At 36.6% G+C, this 20,973-nt stretch overlaps 1 protein-coding gene across 1 annotated transcript in view; it reads left to right on the top strand.

Moving 5' to 3' along the window:
- Positions 1-20,973, top strand: part of LOC146145745 (C-Maf-inducing protein-like) — a 63,037-nt gene that overhangs the window by 35,826 nt on the left and 6,238 nt on the right. The window contains exons 12-18 of the mRNA XM_083389477.1: positions 849-984; positions 3,952-4,017; positions 5,718-5,744; positions 9,975-10,131; positions 13,547-13,672; positions 15,547-15,726; positions 18,155-18,301. Coding sequence (XP_083245603.1) covers positions 849-984; positions 3,952-4,017; positions 5,718-5,744; positions 9,975-10,131; positions 13,547-13,672; positions 15,547-15,726; positions 18,155-18,301 — 839 coding nt within the window. The remainder of the gene's footprint in view (positions 1-848; positions 985-3,951; positions 4,018-5,717; positions 5,745-9,974; positions 10,132-13,546; positions 13,673-15,546; positions 15,727-18,154; positions 18,302-20,973) is intronic.

Below are 20,973 nucleotides of genomic sequence, written 5' to 3'. Positions count from 1 at the left end.
CTTGCATGTTTGTATTGTCTTGTAGTTGCTTTATCTTTAAATTTATGTTTAATAAATGGGGCAAGCCGAACGAGAAAATGCCAAATGATAAAAAATACATGTTTTATGTAATAAGAATATCAAAGCCCATACAGAAGTAGCTATCATTTTGTGAACGTTTCGAAAAAGTCTTAAGATAATGGCTGGAGGTTGTTGTTAGACGTAGAATGAATATCAAAGCCCATAGATAGTATAGGTATCATTTGGAACGTTTCGAATATATATTTTTTCCTTCTTAACATATATATTTTTTTTTCGGTTTTATATTTTCGAATATTTTTTTTCTACTTTGCACATCTAGCAACGTTCCATGGCGCAGCGGTCAAGCAGCGCTTTGAGATTGCCTTTTAATCTTATTCTTAAGCTATTTCTATGGTTTATACCACTGCGATTGAAGTGTGATAATAATAATATTCAGACGCTAAACTGTGACTAACATTTTTGTCACGTAAACGACATGTAAAATGGTTTCCCGTTTGTAGGACTTGGTAATATATTTGTAAAAGCAATTTTCATGATTCACGTCCAAACCCTATACTTTTACCATCATCACAGTTTTTTGTTTATGCCCAATAAAATAACTTGTTTTTTTTCGTGTTAACAGTGTTTTTGTTTGAGCTGTTTTATGGGGATTAAACGGTCTTTCATATTTCGCCAACGGTGTCTTACGATATAGCTGTTACACATTATATTCTTATTAAATCAACGCATATTATTAAAAGTAGACACCGCCAACTTTATAATATTTGCGTATTTTTGGCAATAGGGTGTGTATTTTTACTTTTTTGTAAATATTATCTCATTCGCAGGTGACGTCAACTTAAAAGAGTATTACTCCGAACTGGACAAGAAGCCTGCCGGTCCGGATCAACACCCCACCGCTCCGGAAATTAGCGAGGAGAATTTCGCCAACGCTTCGCTCTTCGTCAAAGTTCTACTAGAAATGTAAAACGCGTTTGTTGTTAGATTTTTGTAAAATTTGGAAAAACTTTTGCAGATAAGTGGCACCCGTTTTAAATTTTTTGGTCTGCTAGTTTTTTTTGTAAAAATTGGATAAAAATTTGTCGTTAAGAAAGAAATAAAACTTTTTCTAATACATGTTATGTCATTCAGTAGAAAATTATTTTGATATATTATAATCAATTTTTCCTGCGGCAACCGAAAAGTTTAAAGCTTGCCTAAATTAAGGCAATAAGGTTTATGAGCAAAAATACTTTGGTTTGGAAAAAACTAAGTTTATACAATCAAGGCTTATTTCCTTTGCGACAAATGTCAGCGCGTTTCGCATTTTTTATTTTGTAAGGATTCTTTTTCATTAGGATGGTTTGTGTTACTTCTTGAACTCTTACTTTAATGCATTTAAGTTTTTAATTAGATTTGCAAAAGCTGTTTTTTGTATAATTTAAACCTGGGCTGATGTAAATATTTCGTTTTTGCGGTGAAAATGCATTGTAGACGCATAACAAGTAGTCGCTTTCCTTATACATTTGTAAAATTTAATCAAGCTTCAAGAAAAAACAATTTATATATATTGAGGAAAAAACAATTTATATATATTTTGCCAGAGTTTTTTTTGTATAATTTGAACCTGAACCGATGTAGATGTTTCGTTTTTGCGGTGAAAATGCATTGTAAACGCATAACAAGTATACATCGCTTAAAAATGTAATCAAGCTTCAAGAAAAAAACAATTTATATATATTGCAGTGTATTCCCTCATCTATTTTTACCTCGCTTACAAAGCTGCCTCAAAAGCAATGTTTTTACACCTTTTTAATGGCGAAATCCACGAATACCTTTTGGGTAAAGTGTGAATATTGAAGTTTTTGTTGAAAGGATAAACCAGGTTTCTACGTACGTCGGGCAAAGAAATACATTAGAAGTATATGACGCGTTTCTATACATTTTAAAAATTTAATGAAGCTTAAAGCGACAGACAATCTATATACAGGGTGGGCCAAATATAGGCTTACAGTTAATAAACTTTTTTGGATGTTTTAAATTGACCTGCGGTACACCACCACGCTCACCTGACCTGACACAAATAGATTTCTTTTTTTGGGTTGTTGTAAAGAACAAGGTGTATGAGAAGAAATCCAAAACAATAAATTTACTTTTAGACCCAAACCCTACTTTTTATAACTCTAAGCCTACTTTCGACCCACTCGGTACATTGCAGCGCACTGACCCCGTTCTACTTCTGGCCCTCCTACCATTCTGACTCCAAGCAATGTTTTTGCACCTTTTTAATTAAAAATATATTACTTGGGAAAAAGTGCAAAACATTTTTCTACATTTTTGAAAAAAAGTCTTGAAGAGTGGATAAACCAGGTTTTCACATACGTCGGCCAGAGAAACACATTACAAGTATATGGCACATTTTTATACAAATTAAAAATTTAAGCTTAAAGCGACTAACAATTTATTGCAGCGCGTTTTTCGCCGTTTGAACTTTAGCTCGCTTACAAGGTTCTGTCAAAAGCAACGTTTTTTACATTTTTTTAATGCGACAAATTCCTCGAAATCCTTTTTGGGAAAAGTGTTCATAATAACGTTCTTATGGAAAGGATATATCGGCTTTTACATACGTGGGCTGAAATGAGAGATTTCGCCACGCTCCCATGAGAACTGCCGTATAATCTAATCGATTTTATTGCATCATACAGTGCTACATTTAGCGCACAAGTTCTACATTCCAACGCGACGTCTCATGCAAATTAACGCCCCATTTTGTCACCGCTGTTGCCACTTGCCAATGGGTCTTTGTAAACTTATTTTGGTGCCCTTTGTGTATTGAAATAAATCCGGGATTGGTTTATTTCCGTACACTCGGTCTGTGCAACGCACTCGATAACTTTACGATAGATGAACTGCTTTATAGCTGTCATCCGAAGAGTTATTTTCGTAAAAAAGGGCAATTATAGGTCTGGACAACATTGCAATACGAAACTGTCAAGATCTGACTTCCAGTTTCGTCAACTGGAAGAGTTATTTCTGGAAAGGGGGTGTTTTTGCCTTATGTAACTACGAACGAGTTTATAGTTGCTAAGTCATTGTCAAAGATTGATTTAAGTTTTTGTACGTAATTACAGTATTTCTGAATACCTCATATACACAACATTAAAGTTCATTTCATTAGCGATTAGGCCAACTAATACAGCTTTAATATTTGTGATTGTTTTTGAAGAATTCCAATGTCGTTATCTGGGTTCACTGCTGTTTTCGAAAAAAGTGTATATTTCTGGTGCGTTCAAGATTCTTTTGAACGTGTCACGATTTTTCTATTCTCGTGTGAATGAGAAATTTGATAGCAGCTCGCTGCGATAAAAAGGTTTTGCTTTTTTCTCAGACTCTTGAGTCTGTGAAATCTCGGTTTTAACTGCGTCACTGCTGGTGATAAGTTTATAATTTGAATCGAAAATATAAAACAGACCCTCGGCGATTTAAGTCGACAAAACAATCGTTTATAAAAATCGCGATTAAAGTAGATAAATTTGCAAGTAACGATGACCTTTTCTAAATCTTTAAATTGCTGTTAAACAGGGAAATTTATTTGCATAATTCGTAAATCTGACATATTCCGCCAATTATAATAAAGTAATCGATTACATTTTATATATTTTGGTTGGTTATTTTTACAATGGTTAGCATTTTTTTAAAGTTTTAACTGAATTTTAAGACAAATGGCCTATTTAGAAGTAGGTACATTTTAACTTCTAATAAATCTCTAATCATTTTCAACATAGGCAATTAAAACTTCGCAACAACGCCACACAAATGTGATTCTGTCCTAAAAAAATCATTTTGCCTATATCGACCGCTTTCATGAGCAGAAGGGTTGCATTTTTTTTACTCAAAGTCATCCTACATTCAAAGCAACAAACAATAATGGCGTTTATTTTCAACTTTCAGCTCGAACCTTTACGACTGGCGGCCAGGATTGGCAGGTTTGCTTCAACCCCTCCCCTTTCCTGACGAGTAAGTACAAACTGACTGTTTTACGATAAAAAGTTATTCGTTTTTGTTTATTCTGGTGGATTTTTGCGCACTTTTTGATAACTAGTCTTCACATAGCAGCCATTTTACAATGATTAACAGCTGTTTCATGCCTTTCGTGCTATTGCCTGACTGGAACGCGAAACGTTTTTTTATGTTCTTTTTTTGCTTTTTTTACTTATACACTTGCATATAAAGAACGTCACCCAGGTTAAATATGACATTTGTCCTTGCATAGGGTGGGGTGGCGGGGTACATATGTCCCCGGGCGCCAAGGTACAGGGGCGCCAAATGAGGCTTACAAATGCCAAAGTCAGGCTGTTTGTTTAAATCAAATGTTTTATTAAAATTTAAGTTTTTTTTGTATAAAGTAAGGTATATTATGTTAATGTAATAGAAAATTTGATTAAACATAAAGGAGGGGGCCAATTTTATAGCCCCGGGGCGCAAAATACCTTGGATACGGCTTTACATAAATGTTGGCGTGGTTTACCGGCTTAAATTATAACATACACAAAGACATATGTGTATTATTTTTTATCAGATCCTCTAGTAAAACATTTACTCGTGGTAGAAAACTGTTTCGTTTTTAGCAAAGCTTGCGGGAATAGGTTTTAGTTTACCTTACCAAAACGGTCTTATAAAAGCCTTTATTGGTTACCCTAAGCGCTAACACAGGGGTTCTTAAACTGGGGTCCATGTACACCTTGGGGTTCCGTGAAGGCCTAAGTGAAATGTTAATGGATATTTAAAAAGTAATCAATTTTTCATTTTTTTTCGAGTTTAATTAAAAATAAAACGGTTTTGCATTCAATGTATTTAGACTTCATTTAACTTTCACATTTTTTTCCTCACCGAAATCAGCAGATTTCCGAAGTCTATTTGTATTGTGACATCAATTTATGACGTCATCTCTGAAAATGTCTTGCCTACCGTAGTCCAAGCGAAGCAAAAAAACAAATTAGGGGGCCGTAGTAAAAAAAGTTTAAGAACCCTTGCGCTAACACATGGTTATCTGCTTTCTTCCGCTTAGGCCGGAAGTAATGGCTTTTGATGCGTCACAAAGGCGTGTGTGACGTGTGAGAGATTGCAGAACCCGGGGACAATGGTGTGCAATCCGCTTGCATTTTGCTCATTTAACATCTTGGAAAATGAACAATAAGGTTTTACTCAGGGATGCCACTATGTCTTTGAAACCTTGATTTTCTGTAAATTAGTTTGCATTGTGAACACAAACCCTTCGTTTTTCCAAAAGCCTTTAAATGAATATAGTCTTAAAATTTATTTTATGTGCAGCAGAAATTAATATGTGTTTAGAACGGCTCGGAGTAAACCAAAATCAACCTATTTTTTATAATAATATTCAAAGTTTGTGGAGTGGTCCAATTTTCGTTTAAAAACTTATAAAATTTATTTGAAAAGTCTCTTGTATGTATTTCTACAGACAAGTAGTATACTTGATTTGACACCATTTCATCACAACTTGACCTTGTATTTACCCCAATGCACTTGGTAGTACAATGTTTTATTTATACGACAGCAAACGTGTTTCGGATGTCTGTATAGTTGTCAGGTGCTCATTGAGAATTTATAAGTAACCCTATTCGGCATCTTAAATGCTGCTTTGATAAAACCCGAAGCTTATCTTGAGAAAAAACCTTTGCTATTTTTTTGTTTTCCAGGGCGATGCGACGAAAGGAGTTTATCAGGCAAGTCTTGTTTTTTGTTCTAACCAACGTAGAAACTGAAAAAACGTTGCATGATAATTTTTTTGTACTTAGTGCGTCGCTCCATTTACATTAGGAATGTCAATACTTCAACTTTATTCCGATTCTTAAAATTTTGGACAAAAAATATCGCGGCCCGGTCCAAGTTAAGTTGTTAGGCAGTTATTTTTAGATAAATTCAACTTTTTAGGTAAAATCGATAAATTCGATCGCAAATTATTGCTGAAACTCTTATTATAATTTGGCATCGGATTGACACGGATTTAAGCAAAGTATCGGACGAGTACCGATACTACCACTTGCGGCTCCGATACGATAGTCCCTTATTTACATATATTTAAAACCCTTTCTAAAACTACCCACATGTAATTAGCCGTCTTTGATACATTTATCATCGATAAGAGGTAATTCCGATATCGTAGCATGCATTTTCAGGGTGTTGATTCGATCCAGTGTTGATTTAGAGTAGCGGTTGGGCTCGTACAACTTTACCCGATAATTGACTAGTTTAAAAAATAAAACAAGGCTTTCCTGTGTCCTTTGTGCCATTTTCTACCTCTTAAACTAGCCACAAGGATGTATATCAAATTTTGGAGTCTTTCGAAAGCGCATTTTGAAGTAATTTCATGTGAACGTACCAGTTTAAAAAAATCCATGCCACTTCAACCGTAACTTGACTGAGAAAAATTGGCGATGAAAAAGGCAACCATCTGCTTTTAAAGTTCCTGCAAACCAGGCAAATTAGAGCTGTGGCCCTGTTTTCAACATCATGCCGCTATTCCCGGCGGCATTGCGTTTTTTTCGTTTTCTCTATTCGACGCCTACCAATAGTAAACAGGTGCATCTCCCTATGGGTTGCTTGCGCCTAAAATAGCCCATCGACTGGGCGCAGATGTTTTTTGACGCGTCAGCTGTTTTAAAAAAAACGCGCCTGCTATTTTTAATAAAACAAGGGGGAAGTGTTTTCTCTGAGGTAAAAAGCGTAGCGACATCAGGCAATTTTCGTACGTTTATAAATCACCTTGTAAAATGAAAAGATCTTTACAATTTTCGGGCATAACACTTGTGAGCATTTTCCCTTAGGTTAGTTTCTTAAAAAAATATACTTGGCCAGGTTTTTACCAGCAATTTTGAAAAGTCCTCTAAATTGGCCTTCCCTGTTGATATCCAATTAAACCTGCCCTTGTAAAAATATCCCGTATTTCGCCCCTTTCAAGATAAAAACGTGTCTCGAATTTTCTATCTTTATCCCAAGTATCCAGCTAGATTCGAACCTGTAAAAGAGCCCCTTGAAGAGAATGTTAAATTACCAATACTAAAAGTTCCGTTTTTTTTGCTTCACTATTATTGTCAAACTTTTTTAACGCCCGTGCCTGTTTTTAAAAGGGCACTATGCTTTTGATAGGACACTGAATTTCAAACATACAGGGGTGCAACTATCCAATCTAATTTTTTAAATGCATAAATTAACACATTTAGAACTAATGCAAAATTGATTTTAAATGGGGAGCGGGGTGCACATGACCGTCCTTATTTCGTGTGTTATAGAAAGCTTGCAAAAATTGTTTTGTCCCGCCTTATTTCGCCTTTTTTGTTACCTATTCGCAAAAAAGACCTCTCGGCGGCCGCTTTACTTGCCGTTCATTTTGTCTCCTTTTAATAATTCATTGTCGGCGTTAAATTCTGACGTATATTCGCAACCCCAATATTTGCGCAAACGCAAAAGGCCGCGTGCCGCTTCATGATATAATCCACGCCTTAGCATTTGACAGGTGCCTTACATGTGTTGTTCTATGCTCGTAATGTAAACTTTGTTGTCGCATTTCAGGTGAAAGTCAAACTGCTGTACCCCTGTTTAAAGAAGGGTTCTTAATTTTTTTTACACGGTCCCCTAAAAATAGTATTGTCTCGCGTGTTTTTTTTAAATCTATGAAACTCCATTTTAAATATCGGTAACTAAAGAATTCATGAACTCCTAAAACTAGTCCACGGTTTAAAACCCGTGGCAGTTGTTCTCAAATCTCTGGTGTGTCTAAAAAAAACTGTGCCGCGTATTTTTTTTGCATTTGAATCAGACCAACAGCGATATCACCTAATGTAGTTTACTTTTAAACGTTAGCTCTGCTGCCTAAAAAAAGTATTTTTTCGTTCCCTTAATTGCCGCGAAACACAGTCAGGCGTTAAAATCTTGCACAAAGTAAATTTCACTTTGCGATGTAACACGAACTTGCAAACTTCGTGATAAAAGTAAATGAATTTTTTCAGCACTAAAAAATCTCGACGTTATTTCACGTTTTCATGTCGTAAAACTTATCCCTGGTGTTCGTGGATATAAGTTAACTTATCATCACCTTTCACATTTGATTTGCATATTGCATGCCTAACGCGTGGATAGATAAAAACGTTGTTATTTAACGTTTTCATGTCGACAAAGAATCCATTTCTGATCATGAAATTACGTAGCATATTTCAAAATCGCAATGTTTTTCACACTTCTAATCAGTGGTACAGATACACGTTTTAAGTGAGCGTTTTGTATCATTCTATATTTTCGGGGTCAGTTTTACATTTTCTCACGGTTAAGAAAGTGCACATCGACTTTCAAAACAAAAAAATCACAATTTATTTTCACGTCGTGATACAGGCTCGTGCATCATGTGATCGTGAGTTATCCTATTGTGTTTTCGGTCCCTATATTACCCGTTTAACACGGTGAATATATGTTTTTTTAAACACATTATATTATCACGTCGTGATCGTTACTCATGCATCATGTGATCGAAGATTATTTTATCGTTTTCTCACTTCCGTGATTACAATCGTTACTTAGCAAAGCGTTTATTAGCCTCAAACCAAAATCATGATCTTGGACGATGCATCATGTGAGTAGGGATGTTCAAAGTAGAATCCCAAGGTATTCTAGAATAATAGGTTTCGAATCTAGAATAACGAATCCAGAATAGCGAATCCTAGTATATTTTATTAAATTATTTAACCTCGATTTTCCTTGGGGGGGGGGGGGGGGGGGGGGGGAGGAATTAATCTTAATATACCCTACTTGAAGCAGTTGTGTAAACTGTAATACATGTCCAAGTTGTTGAAAACTTTATATTATGCCAAATGCCAATAAGTACAATGCAAAACTGTCACTGCACAATGAACTATTTAGCAATTCGGTCCTGTTTTTTAAAACATTGTTGGGTCCTGGAGCTTCTTTTTTGACTAACATCACCTGTTATGCAGTTAAATAATGTAGGCTACTGCAAAGAATACAAAGTTACTATTGACATAACGAATACTTGACAATTACACTGTGTACAACTGCATAATCTCGCTGAATATTGGCCTAAAGTTGACCTTAAGTAACCTTATAGCGCATTTTGTTGACGGCCAGCACGTTTTACAACGTAATATTTCTTTTCCAACTTAACGCATTTAGGGAAATTGCGAACTCCGCCCCTGCCATTACAAGTTAGTCGCTCGCCCAATAACGCTTGATTGACACTTAATTATTAGACGAAGGTTATCGCGAGACGCGTAGGCTAATTGGTCGCCCGAAAAAAACGCTGACTCTGCACTACACGGCTGCATTTAAAGCAAGCTCGTGTCGCTGCAGCGACAGGCCTTTATCGAAACTTGCCACTCGCGTATGTACAATCTGGCGCAACCATCGGTAAAACATCAAAATTATATCGGTTCCAATTACCCGAAATAAACGGCAGAATTGGATTCGAATCCCATCTGGATACGAATCCAAGGATTCGATATTCTACTTTGAACATCCCTACATGTGAGTTAAAAGTTCACGTCGTGATAGAGGCTAATGTATCATGTGATCGCGAGTTATCTTCTTATTCTCACGTTAATGATTGCAATGCTTGTATGTCTGTCTATCTAAGTGTTGGTAAGTCTGAAACCAAAATCATGATCTATTTCACGTCGTGATAGAGGCTGATGCATCATGTGAGCGTGAGTTATCGTTTGATTTTGTCACGTTCATGATGCATTCACATGCCTAAAAAGCGTTTAAAGCTTATAATTCTAAACAAAAATCATGATCTGTTTTCACGTTGTGGCGCAGGCTCATGTATCGTATGATCGTGGGTTGTTTTCTAGTTTTCTTATTTCATGATTGCAATCCTTCAATGCTTATCGAAATGGTTACAAGCCTCAAAACAAAATCATAATAACTATTTACACGCCGTTATGCAGGCTCATGTACCCCGTGGTCGAGCACTTCGCCGAAGATGATCGTGAGAGCGTCGTGACGTGCCTTCTTTACTCACGAGAGGGAAAGGACGGTTGGGTTCAGGTTTTCAGTCCAGGTGGAGCTCGTTGTGAAGACGACGGCCTGCTGTTCTCCAAGATGGTGAGATTTGAAATTTGAATGATGCGCCTTTGTTTGTTCCATTGTTTATCCATTGTCTCCAGACAGGGTTCAATGAAATTGGGTCAATGAATATGTCTATACTTGTTAAATGAGCGGAAATATTAGAAAATAATACATAATACCCGTAATTTTATGTTAACCTGTTGCCTTATATAGACCTTGAAAAGGAAAATATTGTTTTTATAGTTTTCCCCTTATTTAAAAACCCTTTTAACTATATGTACATATACATGTATGTATATGTATATATGTATTCGGCTTCGCGAATATCTATGCAGACCAATGGTTGGATGCAAATGTTTTTTTTTCAACTTTTAAAATATTTTATAAGCACATCGTTTAGAATACAGTGGTTATTCTATTTTTTCTTTAAACTACATTTTTAAGGCTGAATTTTCCTCCGTTTAATTTTGAACTGTCATATTTGCAGCGTAAAAAGGTTTTAGGGAAGCTTGTAAAATCCAGCCAGCAAATCGTAATCTACATTTTGCGGCGTCGTAAAATGCTTTTTTAGACGTCTCTCCTTAATTAAATTTTATTCGTCTAGGTGTGTTTTTTTATTAATATTTAGCCTTCTCTTTTTAAGATTCAACACCACGTGTTTGCTTGAGGAAAATTAAAAAAAATGATTCCATCTAGGGTCTATACCAGTGGTTCTCAACCCCTTTCGTTCGTTACCCATGTGGCCCCAAAACCTTCTGGTTTAAGAGATAAAGCGAAATTTTGATATGCCCCTCTTCTGAAATTTATCTTACTGTATATTTTTTATAAATTTTTGAAACGAAGGTGAAACAACACGATTGGCAACAAGGTTGTATATGGGTTTGCATACTTCAGAAAAGAAGGCGCACGGCAGATGGAATAAATCCTCGAAATTCGCGTTCAATATCCGCCGCGTTTGATGTTATTTCTATCGATTGTTCGATCATGCTTTTAACAAAGGACAGCTCTATCCATCGCTCGATAACACAAACAACATATTCACGGATAACACCGGCAATTTGTTCTTTCAATGAAAAAGCTAATATGCGCTATCCTCGATATAGTCAAGAAATGGGACATTTATTGCCTATACCAGTATTTCCTAAACTTTTTTAGTTTTGTTCACCCCTAACATCTATCTCCAGATTTCATTCACCCTAGTCTCATGATATGATATAACTATTTCGTCTATATATAACAGCACAAAATGACTTTGGTTGTTTCGACTTTTGTTAAGATCAACTCAAGCTAAGTTTTACCATTGCAAATCTTCAATTTCTCGAGTACAGAGAGATAAGCTACAAAAGCACAAAACACAGTCACTAAATTTTTTGGATTTTGTGTTTGGAAATTCTCACTTGTTCACTTTTGGTTGGTTCACCCTGCAAAAATTTTATTCACCCTGGGGTGAACCATTCACCGAAGTAAGAAACACTGGCCTATACCAGTGGTTCCGTATCTGTGGTAAATACGGTTGTCCTATATACCTGAAATTTTATTCCAATGTCCGATATTTTAGACAAAACGTTTCGCGATCCGATACCTAATGACGTCATTACTACGTACCAACCAGCAAAAGAGATGAAATTTAAACGTTAAAGAGTAATTATGTTTCAAGTTGTTAGGACAAACTTCGATTTTGCGTAAAGAGGTTTAATTGCCATCAGTTGTTAACCTCGTATGCATTTGCCTTTTTATGTATTTGGTGACAAATCGTGGCTGAAATACCAATATTGATTTAGTATGATATTTCCACCCAAGTATCGGACAAGTACCGATACTGCAACCGATATTATCGGACTAGTTGTCAGTTACCCCCCAGGATAACTTTGACATACTAATATTTACCGATAACTGGCAAATATGTACAATTGATTTTTACAGTTTTAAAGTTCATTTGAGTGCAAATTATTACTACATTGTAACGTTGTTTTGATTAGTAATTAAAAGTGTGTCATAAGTTAAAAAAGAGGTAATTGAAAACCCAAAGGGCAATTGAAAGAGTGAAATTGCTAAACAGGTAAAGAACTATTGTTTATAGTGGCCACTTAAAAGATTCACAGACGAAACCCACTTAGCATCGTCCACTCAACCAAACGACCATTGTTTGATGTACACTTGACCAATGCCTGTCCACTCAACTCAACAAAAGGCTATAGTAGTGCTATGCAACCTGTGGGTCGCGATTCCATTTGAGGTCGTCTAAAGCAGTGGTTCCCAAGGCATGGGTCGCGACCCAAAGTTCGGTTGACTGATTATTTGGGCCGCTTGTTTTTCAAGTATATTGGATCTTTTGCGAAAAAAAATAACAACATAAAAAAATGGCTTTTAAAATATTACGAAAATTCCTTGGATCGCAAGATTTAACCGAACTGATTTTTTTAAATGGGTCGCCATAAAAACGTGTTGGGAACCACTGGTCTAAAGCAGTGCTTCTTAAACTTTTTTAGTTTTGTTCTATCTCCAGATTTCATTCACCCTTATCTAAAAACAAATTCTCACCTGTTCACTGAACAGGTTGAACACCCGGAATATCCGCCCTGCTCGCAAGCTGTCATCAATTTCTGACGGTTCACCCTTATTCACCTTTTGTTTGGTTCACCCCTGCAAAAAATTTATTCACCCTGGGGTGAACCATTCACCTGATTAGGAAACACTGGTCTAAACCATTATTTGGGTCACCACCATTTACCAATTCCTGCAGTTTTATCGTATTTTCGTGGTTTAAGCGATCGCAATGAGTGTTATAAAAATGTTTGTTAAAAAAATTAAAAAAAGTCGTGTTTAATGTGTTCACTTTAAATCCATGTGTTAAGTTAAACTTCTCATTTTGGTAGACATGTGTAGCCTCAACTCTTAGGAATTGTGTATAAATTTAAGCCTAATCAATTGTTTGTGTTATTTAGTTCAATAAGTACTTTAAAAAAACAAGTTGTGCGCATGTAAATGCTGATTTCATTTTGTTTTAATGTCTGTCGGTGAATAAAAGTGGGAGACCACTGGGCTGAAGCCCTAAAATTCACTCAACGTAGCACTATTTTTCTTAGGTGTCGTTTTAATAAATAAATGACTACTTGGCCCAATATCTGCTGTCAATGTCGAGACTAAGGATTTTTTCGCTCTTGGTCTGATTATGTTTGAAAATCAACTCCCCAAGAGTATTGTCTGCATGCTTAGTAAACATTTACATATGTGGTCCACAATTTATTTTATTATTTTCTTTTTTTTTTCATTTAAAAAATAAAAGTCCTAGTCATTATTACAGCAAGTCAACTTCAAGCAAGTTACTGACGTGAAAATAAAACGTTAAACTATTAAATTTCGTAAACTAGTCCGATTATAAGCAAGAATTCAATTAAAAAATAACAAAAACGCTACAAAAAACGGGAAAATCGAACATTTTTTTCCGCAGGTTGGAGCTCTTATGACCCCGGGAATCCAGACCGGCAAAATGAAGAAGTTCCTAACAATGCTCTCCTCAACCCACATCCAGGTGATCATTATGCTGGCGCTACGCGAGAACCCCGTTATGATCAAGGTGAGCAAGCGCTTGACTTTATCCTAATTGTATATACCATAGCATTAGGATCAATGTCATAATAAAGCCAAATACGCAGTAATAACCACGGCAGAATAAGATTGGGAGGGGGGGCATTGGTCGTTTTGGTGTCGACGTTTGGGCGCCGCTTGGCACCGGGTTGTTTGCTATTGTTTGGTAACTGTAGGGGTTATAAATTAGGTGAGCGCTAAAATTATTAGGGGACTTAATTTTTAACAACTAGCCTTTTGAAAGTCAGTCCTATAAACTCTGTTTGTTTGTTTTTACGTCTGATACTACTTATAAGAGCGTTGGAACAAAAACATATTGCGGTAGTTGTTTAAGTGTCTGAAATATAAGCAAAAATATAAGTTTGAGAAAAACTATGCCATACAGGACCACTTACTGCAGTACCTTTAGTAGTCAAGTATTCTTTAGTTTTATATTATACACTCTTCAAAACTCTGTGATTGAAGATAATACTATCAATTGCTATGTTTTTTTGTTTTTCTGCACCTAAAAAACTATGTTGTGTGGGATTTAGAATTCTGTTTAATTGTCCGTACGAAAATACTAAATCGGCGTTAACCTTTTCACTACTCCGGAAAACTATCAGTTTGTTTGACTGATAGTTTTGAAATGGTATAACACGCAGGAATATAGCCGATCATCAATATGACCTTCGTTTGGCAACGATCAACTGCAGTACACAGTTAATTTTAACGCTTACTTGAACAATGGCCTTCGTTCTACTTCCTTCTCTTACGTACAACAATGCCCATTGTTCGTCGTTGTTTGAAGCGGAAATTAAAGCGGCGTTTTAACGCAGAGAGTCGTTGCATCACTATGACCTTTTTTTATAAATTTGCTTTAGTTAAATTAAGGGCTGAGGATTCGGTTTTGACAGCGCTCAATAAAAACCAGAAGTTGGGGTCCCGAGTCCGACTCCACATCCGTGTATTAAACTAATCCTCGCAACTAACGTATATTGTGGGTAGACGGCTAGCCACTCATAAAGGTATTATGTTACCATGGCTGGACACTTGGACAGCCACAACAAAACAGCTGCAGCTCTGGAGCCATTAAACACATATCCAAGGCTCTGGCTCCGTAGTATATGTTTTTTTTTAAGTTCCTTCTAAATTAAGTTACATTTGCCACACTAAACTGTTTAGCAGATTTTCATTTGAGAAATTGATTTACGATTTCAGCTTCTATTCACTAAACTTTTTGCAAGCTTAAAATGAACAAAAAAGAGCTTGAATCATTGGAGCTTGATAGTTAACGGAGGTTGTAGTAAGACGTATTAAGAGTATCAAAACCCATACAGTGCTTAGCATTTTGAATTATATTAAAAATGAATAAAAGTTATTCGAAACGTTCAAAATGCTACCTACTTTGTATGGGCTTTGATATTCTCACTACGTCCAACTACAACCTCCAGCCATTATCTTAAGACTTATTCGAAATGTTAAAATAGTAGCTACTTTTGCAAGGGCTTTGATAAGCGTTAATCATGTCTCCGCAACCTTCTTACATTTTTGAGAAGTCTTGTTTAAAACCCATCTTAAGAAAACTATAAAATCTAGATTGCAGTAAGCGACCCAATCAAGTTAAACAGCGACCCAATTTTCGGTCGGACCAATGGTTTAAGCACCACTGGCCAAAAACTTGAAAAATGTCGTCACTTTTTGCTCGTCTCTTTGTAACGTCATATATCGTTTACGTCAAACGACGAGCCAGCCAATTTAAACTGCCGCCTAATTTAGGTCGCGACCCTTGGTTTAAGCAACACTGGCCAAAAACAAAATAATGACGTCACTTTTTTCTCGTCTCCTTGTGACGTCATTCACCTCTTACGTCATCACACCCAGGTGCTTCGCGACATGCTGCAGTTCGGCATCCTCAAGCAAGAGCAAGAGCAACTACAGGTGGTGTCGGCGCTCCGTTGCACTCCGACAGGCAACACGGCGTACGAGGAACTTCGCAGCCTTCTCTCTGTATTCTCGCAGAACGATGGACCTAAGGAATTCACTCTGGCCCCCAATTCAACGGTGGGTGCGCGTTTTGCTATTTCCGTGAAAAAACAAACAAAAAAACACAAGCTTCAGAAGACAGCACGCGTGACAAGCTAAAACATAACAATCCGTAACAATTTTACCTCTGCCCCAATATACTGACAGGTGACAGGTTGGGTGTGCGTTTTTGTTATTCCCTAGAAAAAAAGTATGTTATTTGCGTTTAAGACAGTATGCATGTTTTTTATGCTGGTGTAGGTTAGTATGTAAGTTATGTGTTAAGACAGTGCAGTTAATAATGTTTTTGTATTGTGTTAATTATTGCATTTATACTTTTGTTTTTTTGAAACTATATTCCAAAAACATCAAATGATCCACTTTAAGTGTTTTAAAGGTTTTAATTAGTTTTTCAAATTTTTACATTTTTTTTAATTTTAAATACAAAACTTCTAAACCAGTGGTTTTTGGGGTTTGAGGACGCATTTTTTTTTTTTTTTGTAAGATATTTTCGAAACAAACTTGTATAATCTTCAGTTAATGTTTTAACTAACTGAAGACACATTAACTGAAGATGATACAAGCTCGCATAGAAACTTCTTTATCAAGATGATGTCTATCTACTCGACTTATTTGGCTTTGCCATTTATTATCAAGTAATAATCCCACTTTTTAAGTTGAACATCTTGTAATTTATGAAATTACTGGGCGTAGACCGGTGAGGCAAAAATTCTTGACACGTTCATCCACTTTACTGGGCGATTTATTAAACTACAGAACGGCAAAATCGTATGCGAGATGTGAAATCTTTCCCACCCCTACTTGGTCTTTAACTCAATTATAATACAGTCGCATCAACTAAACTGATATGCTCATGACCATGATTCAACTATGTGCTCTGTTGCTTAGGATGAGCAACGCACGTATTTTTTAGCAATTTTACTAAAAAAAGTGCTCTTTTGCATTTTCGCTTTTGCCCTATTGTGCTGAAAAGTTTGACAACTTATAGACTCGGGTTTTTTCACGTGAGATGACTGCCCCATTAAATGCAGTGTGCGGCATTGCATGCCCCGTTTGTTCCTTAAGATGAGTGGCTTCATTTGGCAAGCCAACGCCGCATGAACAGCGCACGGTTTCCAACAGTTTTCACACGTGGCGAGTCAACTCCGCTGCCATTCATACCACTAAGAATGGGTATAGTTACAATCACAGCGAAAAAAAAATGATACTTAACAATTCAAATTGCATCATGAACATAAAAGCGAACATGAGTTTGCCAAAGGTTTCTCAAAAAGAAGTTCACGCCAATATGTAGCACACATTTTTTCGTTCAAATTTGGAAAAGAAAAATTAAAAAGGGGGATAAGCGCAGTTTATACCGAACAAAAAAATTTAGAACTAAAAAATGCGTTTTTGTCCTAATCGCCTAAGCTCGATAAGGGCAGTTTTAAACTATTTGACAACTCAACAAGACGCGGTTTTTTTCACGTGAGATGACTGCCCCATTGAAGGCAGCCTGCAGCATTGCATGCCCCGTTTGTTCCTTAAGATGAGCGGCTTCATTTGGCAAGCCAACGCCGCTGCCTTCTTACCACGTCATGTAACGCTCAATAAGAATAGCTCCCGAAATAGATGGAAATCGTGCGGTGGACGCTCTACCCTTTCGCCAATGGTCGCTCGCTTCTTTTAGCAGCTCGGTTCGTCTCGATTTCAACCTGTTGTCCCCCGCATTTCTGTCTATGTATAAACAGGCGTCCGTCATTGCAAGGTACACCGGTTCGGGTATTTCTATTTTGGCAAGCCAAGCGTTTTGGCCCGGTATTGTTTGGCCCTTGGCAAGGGTAACGGCGTATTTGCCCAACGAACACGAAAACAGCATTGCCTGGAAACTGCAAACAGTTGGTCGATTATTTAGAAACTTTAATTACAAAAATTAATTTATTTAAAGTCTCCCTAATACTGGACCATTAAACAACTACACATGAAGATTAAACAGCTTACTTGAAAGTAAATATAAAACAAGAATAAAAGGCAAAAATGTGGGTTTTATTTAATATTTATTCGAGCCGATTTGATTTGATAAAGCAGCATTTAATAAAAAAATTTCTTTAGTCTTTTCTGTCTTAGTCAAATTCGAAAAAAGCCGTGCAGGGATTTTTCTCACAGGACGCCGACCTAACCACGTTGCTGGTTAAAGGCTCGCTACATTATAAATACATTATCGATTCGCACAGAGCAAAAAACACCTTTATATCGTTTAAATTGCAAAAGCGTTTATTTTCGGTGTTGCGATGAGACGCATGACGCCCTTGGGCTATAAACATATTTTATATTCTTGTTTGCATTTACGTAGGCAAAATAGGAAACCTAGATCCATGGCCACATGTCCCCTCATGGAACCCTGACTGGAAGCCGTTCATAACCCCCTATGTTGTGAAACTCCTTTAAAACAGGATTTTTCTCGTAGGACGCCGACCTTACAACGTTGTTGGGCACTGGCTCGTGGGGTAACCTTGAGAAACTTGATCTTTCCTTCACCCACATTACATCCGAGACTGCACAGCTGCTCGCCATGCTTCCCAACCTCAAGCACCTTAACCTTTGGTCGACCAACGTGAGTTATTTCCTTTTTTGTTCAAGTGCAGATTTGCCACAAATTTGTTTTTGGAATTTTTAGGAAGTGCTCGACTTGTCTTTCAATTGATTTGCGTTGTTGTAAACTAGTCATTTTAAAATTAATAAAGTCTCAGTCAAGTCTTTCGTAAAATAACATACTTGAAAATCGAGTCTATTCGAATAAATCACAAGTCAAGTCCAAGTTATCAGTTGACCAAGTTATGTCAAGTCATAATTGGAGCAAGTCAACTTCCAGCCGAGTCAACAAAAACGCAAGATATAGCAAGCAAATTGTTTTATGTGCAAACATTAAGATAAATAACCCAATTTTAGAAAAAAAAGCTAAATGAAAACGCTTAATTTTGGCCCAAGTCATTTGTCCAAAAGACCAGTCAAGTCAAGTCATTTTAAAAAAAAACACTTAAGTCAAGTCAAGTCATTTTTTAAAAAAACACTTAAGTTGAGTCAAGTCATATTAAAACAGTGACTTAAGTTATTATAACACTGTTGATTTGCATATTTGAAAGTCGTTCAATGCTGTGAATTATTTTTGAGACGTCTTTTGATGCCTTTAACTTTCCTTAACTTTCTTTCATTAAAATGTCTGGTAAACCCCCTTTTTTTAATAGTATATGTAACTTAAAGAAGCCTGAGGCTTTTTTCAAGTAGGTTTTTAACGGTTCTAACCAGGGCTGCGGAGTCGGAGTCGGACTCGGGACTCGAGTAAGAAAACCATGTAAAGAGTCCCGAGTCCGACATGCGCATGCCCAGTACCAAATTAAAAAAGTGATAGTGCCGTCAACTGGAAATTGTAAAGGTGGAATAGCATATGGTGAAATATTTTTCAACCATGTATTGTGAGTAAATGAATTATACGACACAACTAAATGTGGATTGCTGAATGTCCACGTTATTTTAGTTACGTAAATTGGCGGAATACAGGCTGTAGAGTCAGGGCCGGACTCGGAACTCGACGAAATCGCACATTTGACCGGAGTCGGACTCGGGACTCGGGAGTCGGACTCGGTTTTATTTTTTTGGCCGGAGTCGGACTCGAGTTATTTTTAACCGACTCCGCAGCCCTGGTTCTAACATAGTCATTGAATCTTTAAAGGACCCAATTCGATTTACTGAATATTAAATTTAAGAGGAAGAAAATACAATAAGATAATAACATAATTACGATAAAATTAAATCCATATGAGCCATTTTTTCGCGTTACTTCTGCATTCTTCTCAAATTGAGGAGAAATCGGCCAGTACCAATCTCAGTAAATCTAAAAGTGTGAAGTACTGCAGTCGGCGACCCAACCAAATCAAACAGCGACCTATTTTTGGTCGTGAGTTACGCAATAAGAAACACTGGTTTAAATCGATGAAATGTCTCACGAAAAAAACACTGATTTAAATCGATGAAATGTCCTTATTAAGAAATGTAGGTAACAAACGGGTTTGCTTGATCGTGCGTTATGAGAAAATGTGTATTGTGTGAATATATCAAATGCAGCTGTCGGGTTGTCAAATTGAAAGGCTAATTGTCCGTCAAAGTGCTTGTTGGGCCATAATTTTAGAAACCCTCATTGGTTAAGTGTCATCTGCACGATTTTTCGATCGATAAATTTTTTTTAAAAGAAACATCTCGTCAGTCAAATTTGCAACCCTTTAAATGTCACCTACAGGTAAACATATTGCACCTGGAAAATCCCCGTTGGTTCAAATTACCGCTGACGGCGAACGCTTGTTGAAAAAACATCAGCTCACACATACACTCATGTGTGTTTATTAACAAGTGTGATCTTAATAACAAGTATAATGTACTTTGAATTACTTTGTTATTTCACATTAAAGGGAATAACAGTACCATATCATTCAATGAGAGATACACACACACATGTGTTCAAAAACTGTGATCTATCCCTTCTTTCGTTGCTTTTTGACCAACAATATGGCTTTGCGGCTTACGTATTATAGTACACCGAAAGTCATCGCAGTATCACAAAACCTGTCGATCAATATTGCAAGCAAGGCAATGCCATCTCTTTGAAGTAACAGAAATATCAAACATCGCGTGTGTGTTTCAAATATATTTAACTACATCTTTCCGTAGAGCGTACTTGTTCAAATATACGCCAAACTTAATGATTTTTTGCCAAAAAAATTTAAATACTATCCGATCAGTGGTTGTCCCACACAAAAAGTTAAATTTCAAACTATTAAAAACTGCTCATTTTACCCCATTAGATATATTAGGTTTCTGCAAAGCAGAATTTTATCACTATCAAGAAATAACAAAAACAATATATAGTTTTTCCTCACAGCAGGAATCGAAATTTTCCATGTGGACCGAATATGTTGTAATCGAAAAACAAAAATACATTTTAATGATTTTGGGTATTAGGCAAAAGTTTGTCGTCAAAACAGAAAAAAACAGAGACGATTAGGTGTTTTAAACCACGGTTGAATCCCATTCTGCTTAATTATGCCATAAACCGCTGTATTTGCTCGAAATTGAAACGTAAAGACTCGTGCCACGACCTTCGTGACGTCGATTAATCAGCGATGCGCGGTTGAATTTTATTTGCATTTTGCTCAAAAGGGCGAAAAGGTGCGACCAAATCAATAAAGGCAAGCTGGGATAACCCGTTGTTAGGTATTTTGGGAGTTGAGGTCA

Source organism: Ascidiella aspersa, chromosome 5, assembly GCF_963924565.1.
Source record: "Ascidiella aspersa chromosome 5, kaAscAspe10.2, whole genome shotgun sequence".
Taxonomy (NCBI): Eukaryota; Metazoa; Chordata; class Ascidiacea; order Phlebobranchia; family Ascidiidae; genus Ascidiella; species Ascidiella aspersa.
Note: the sequence above shows the minus strand (reverse complement) of the source record. Positions and strands in the feature narration are given on the sequence as shown.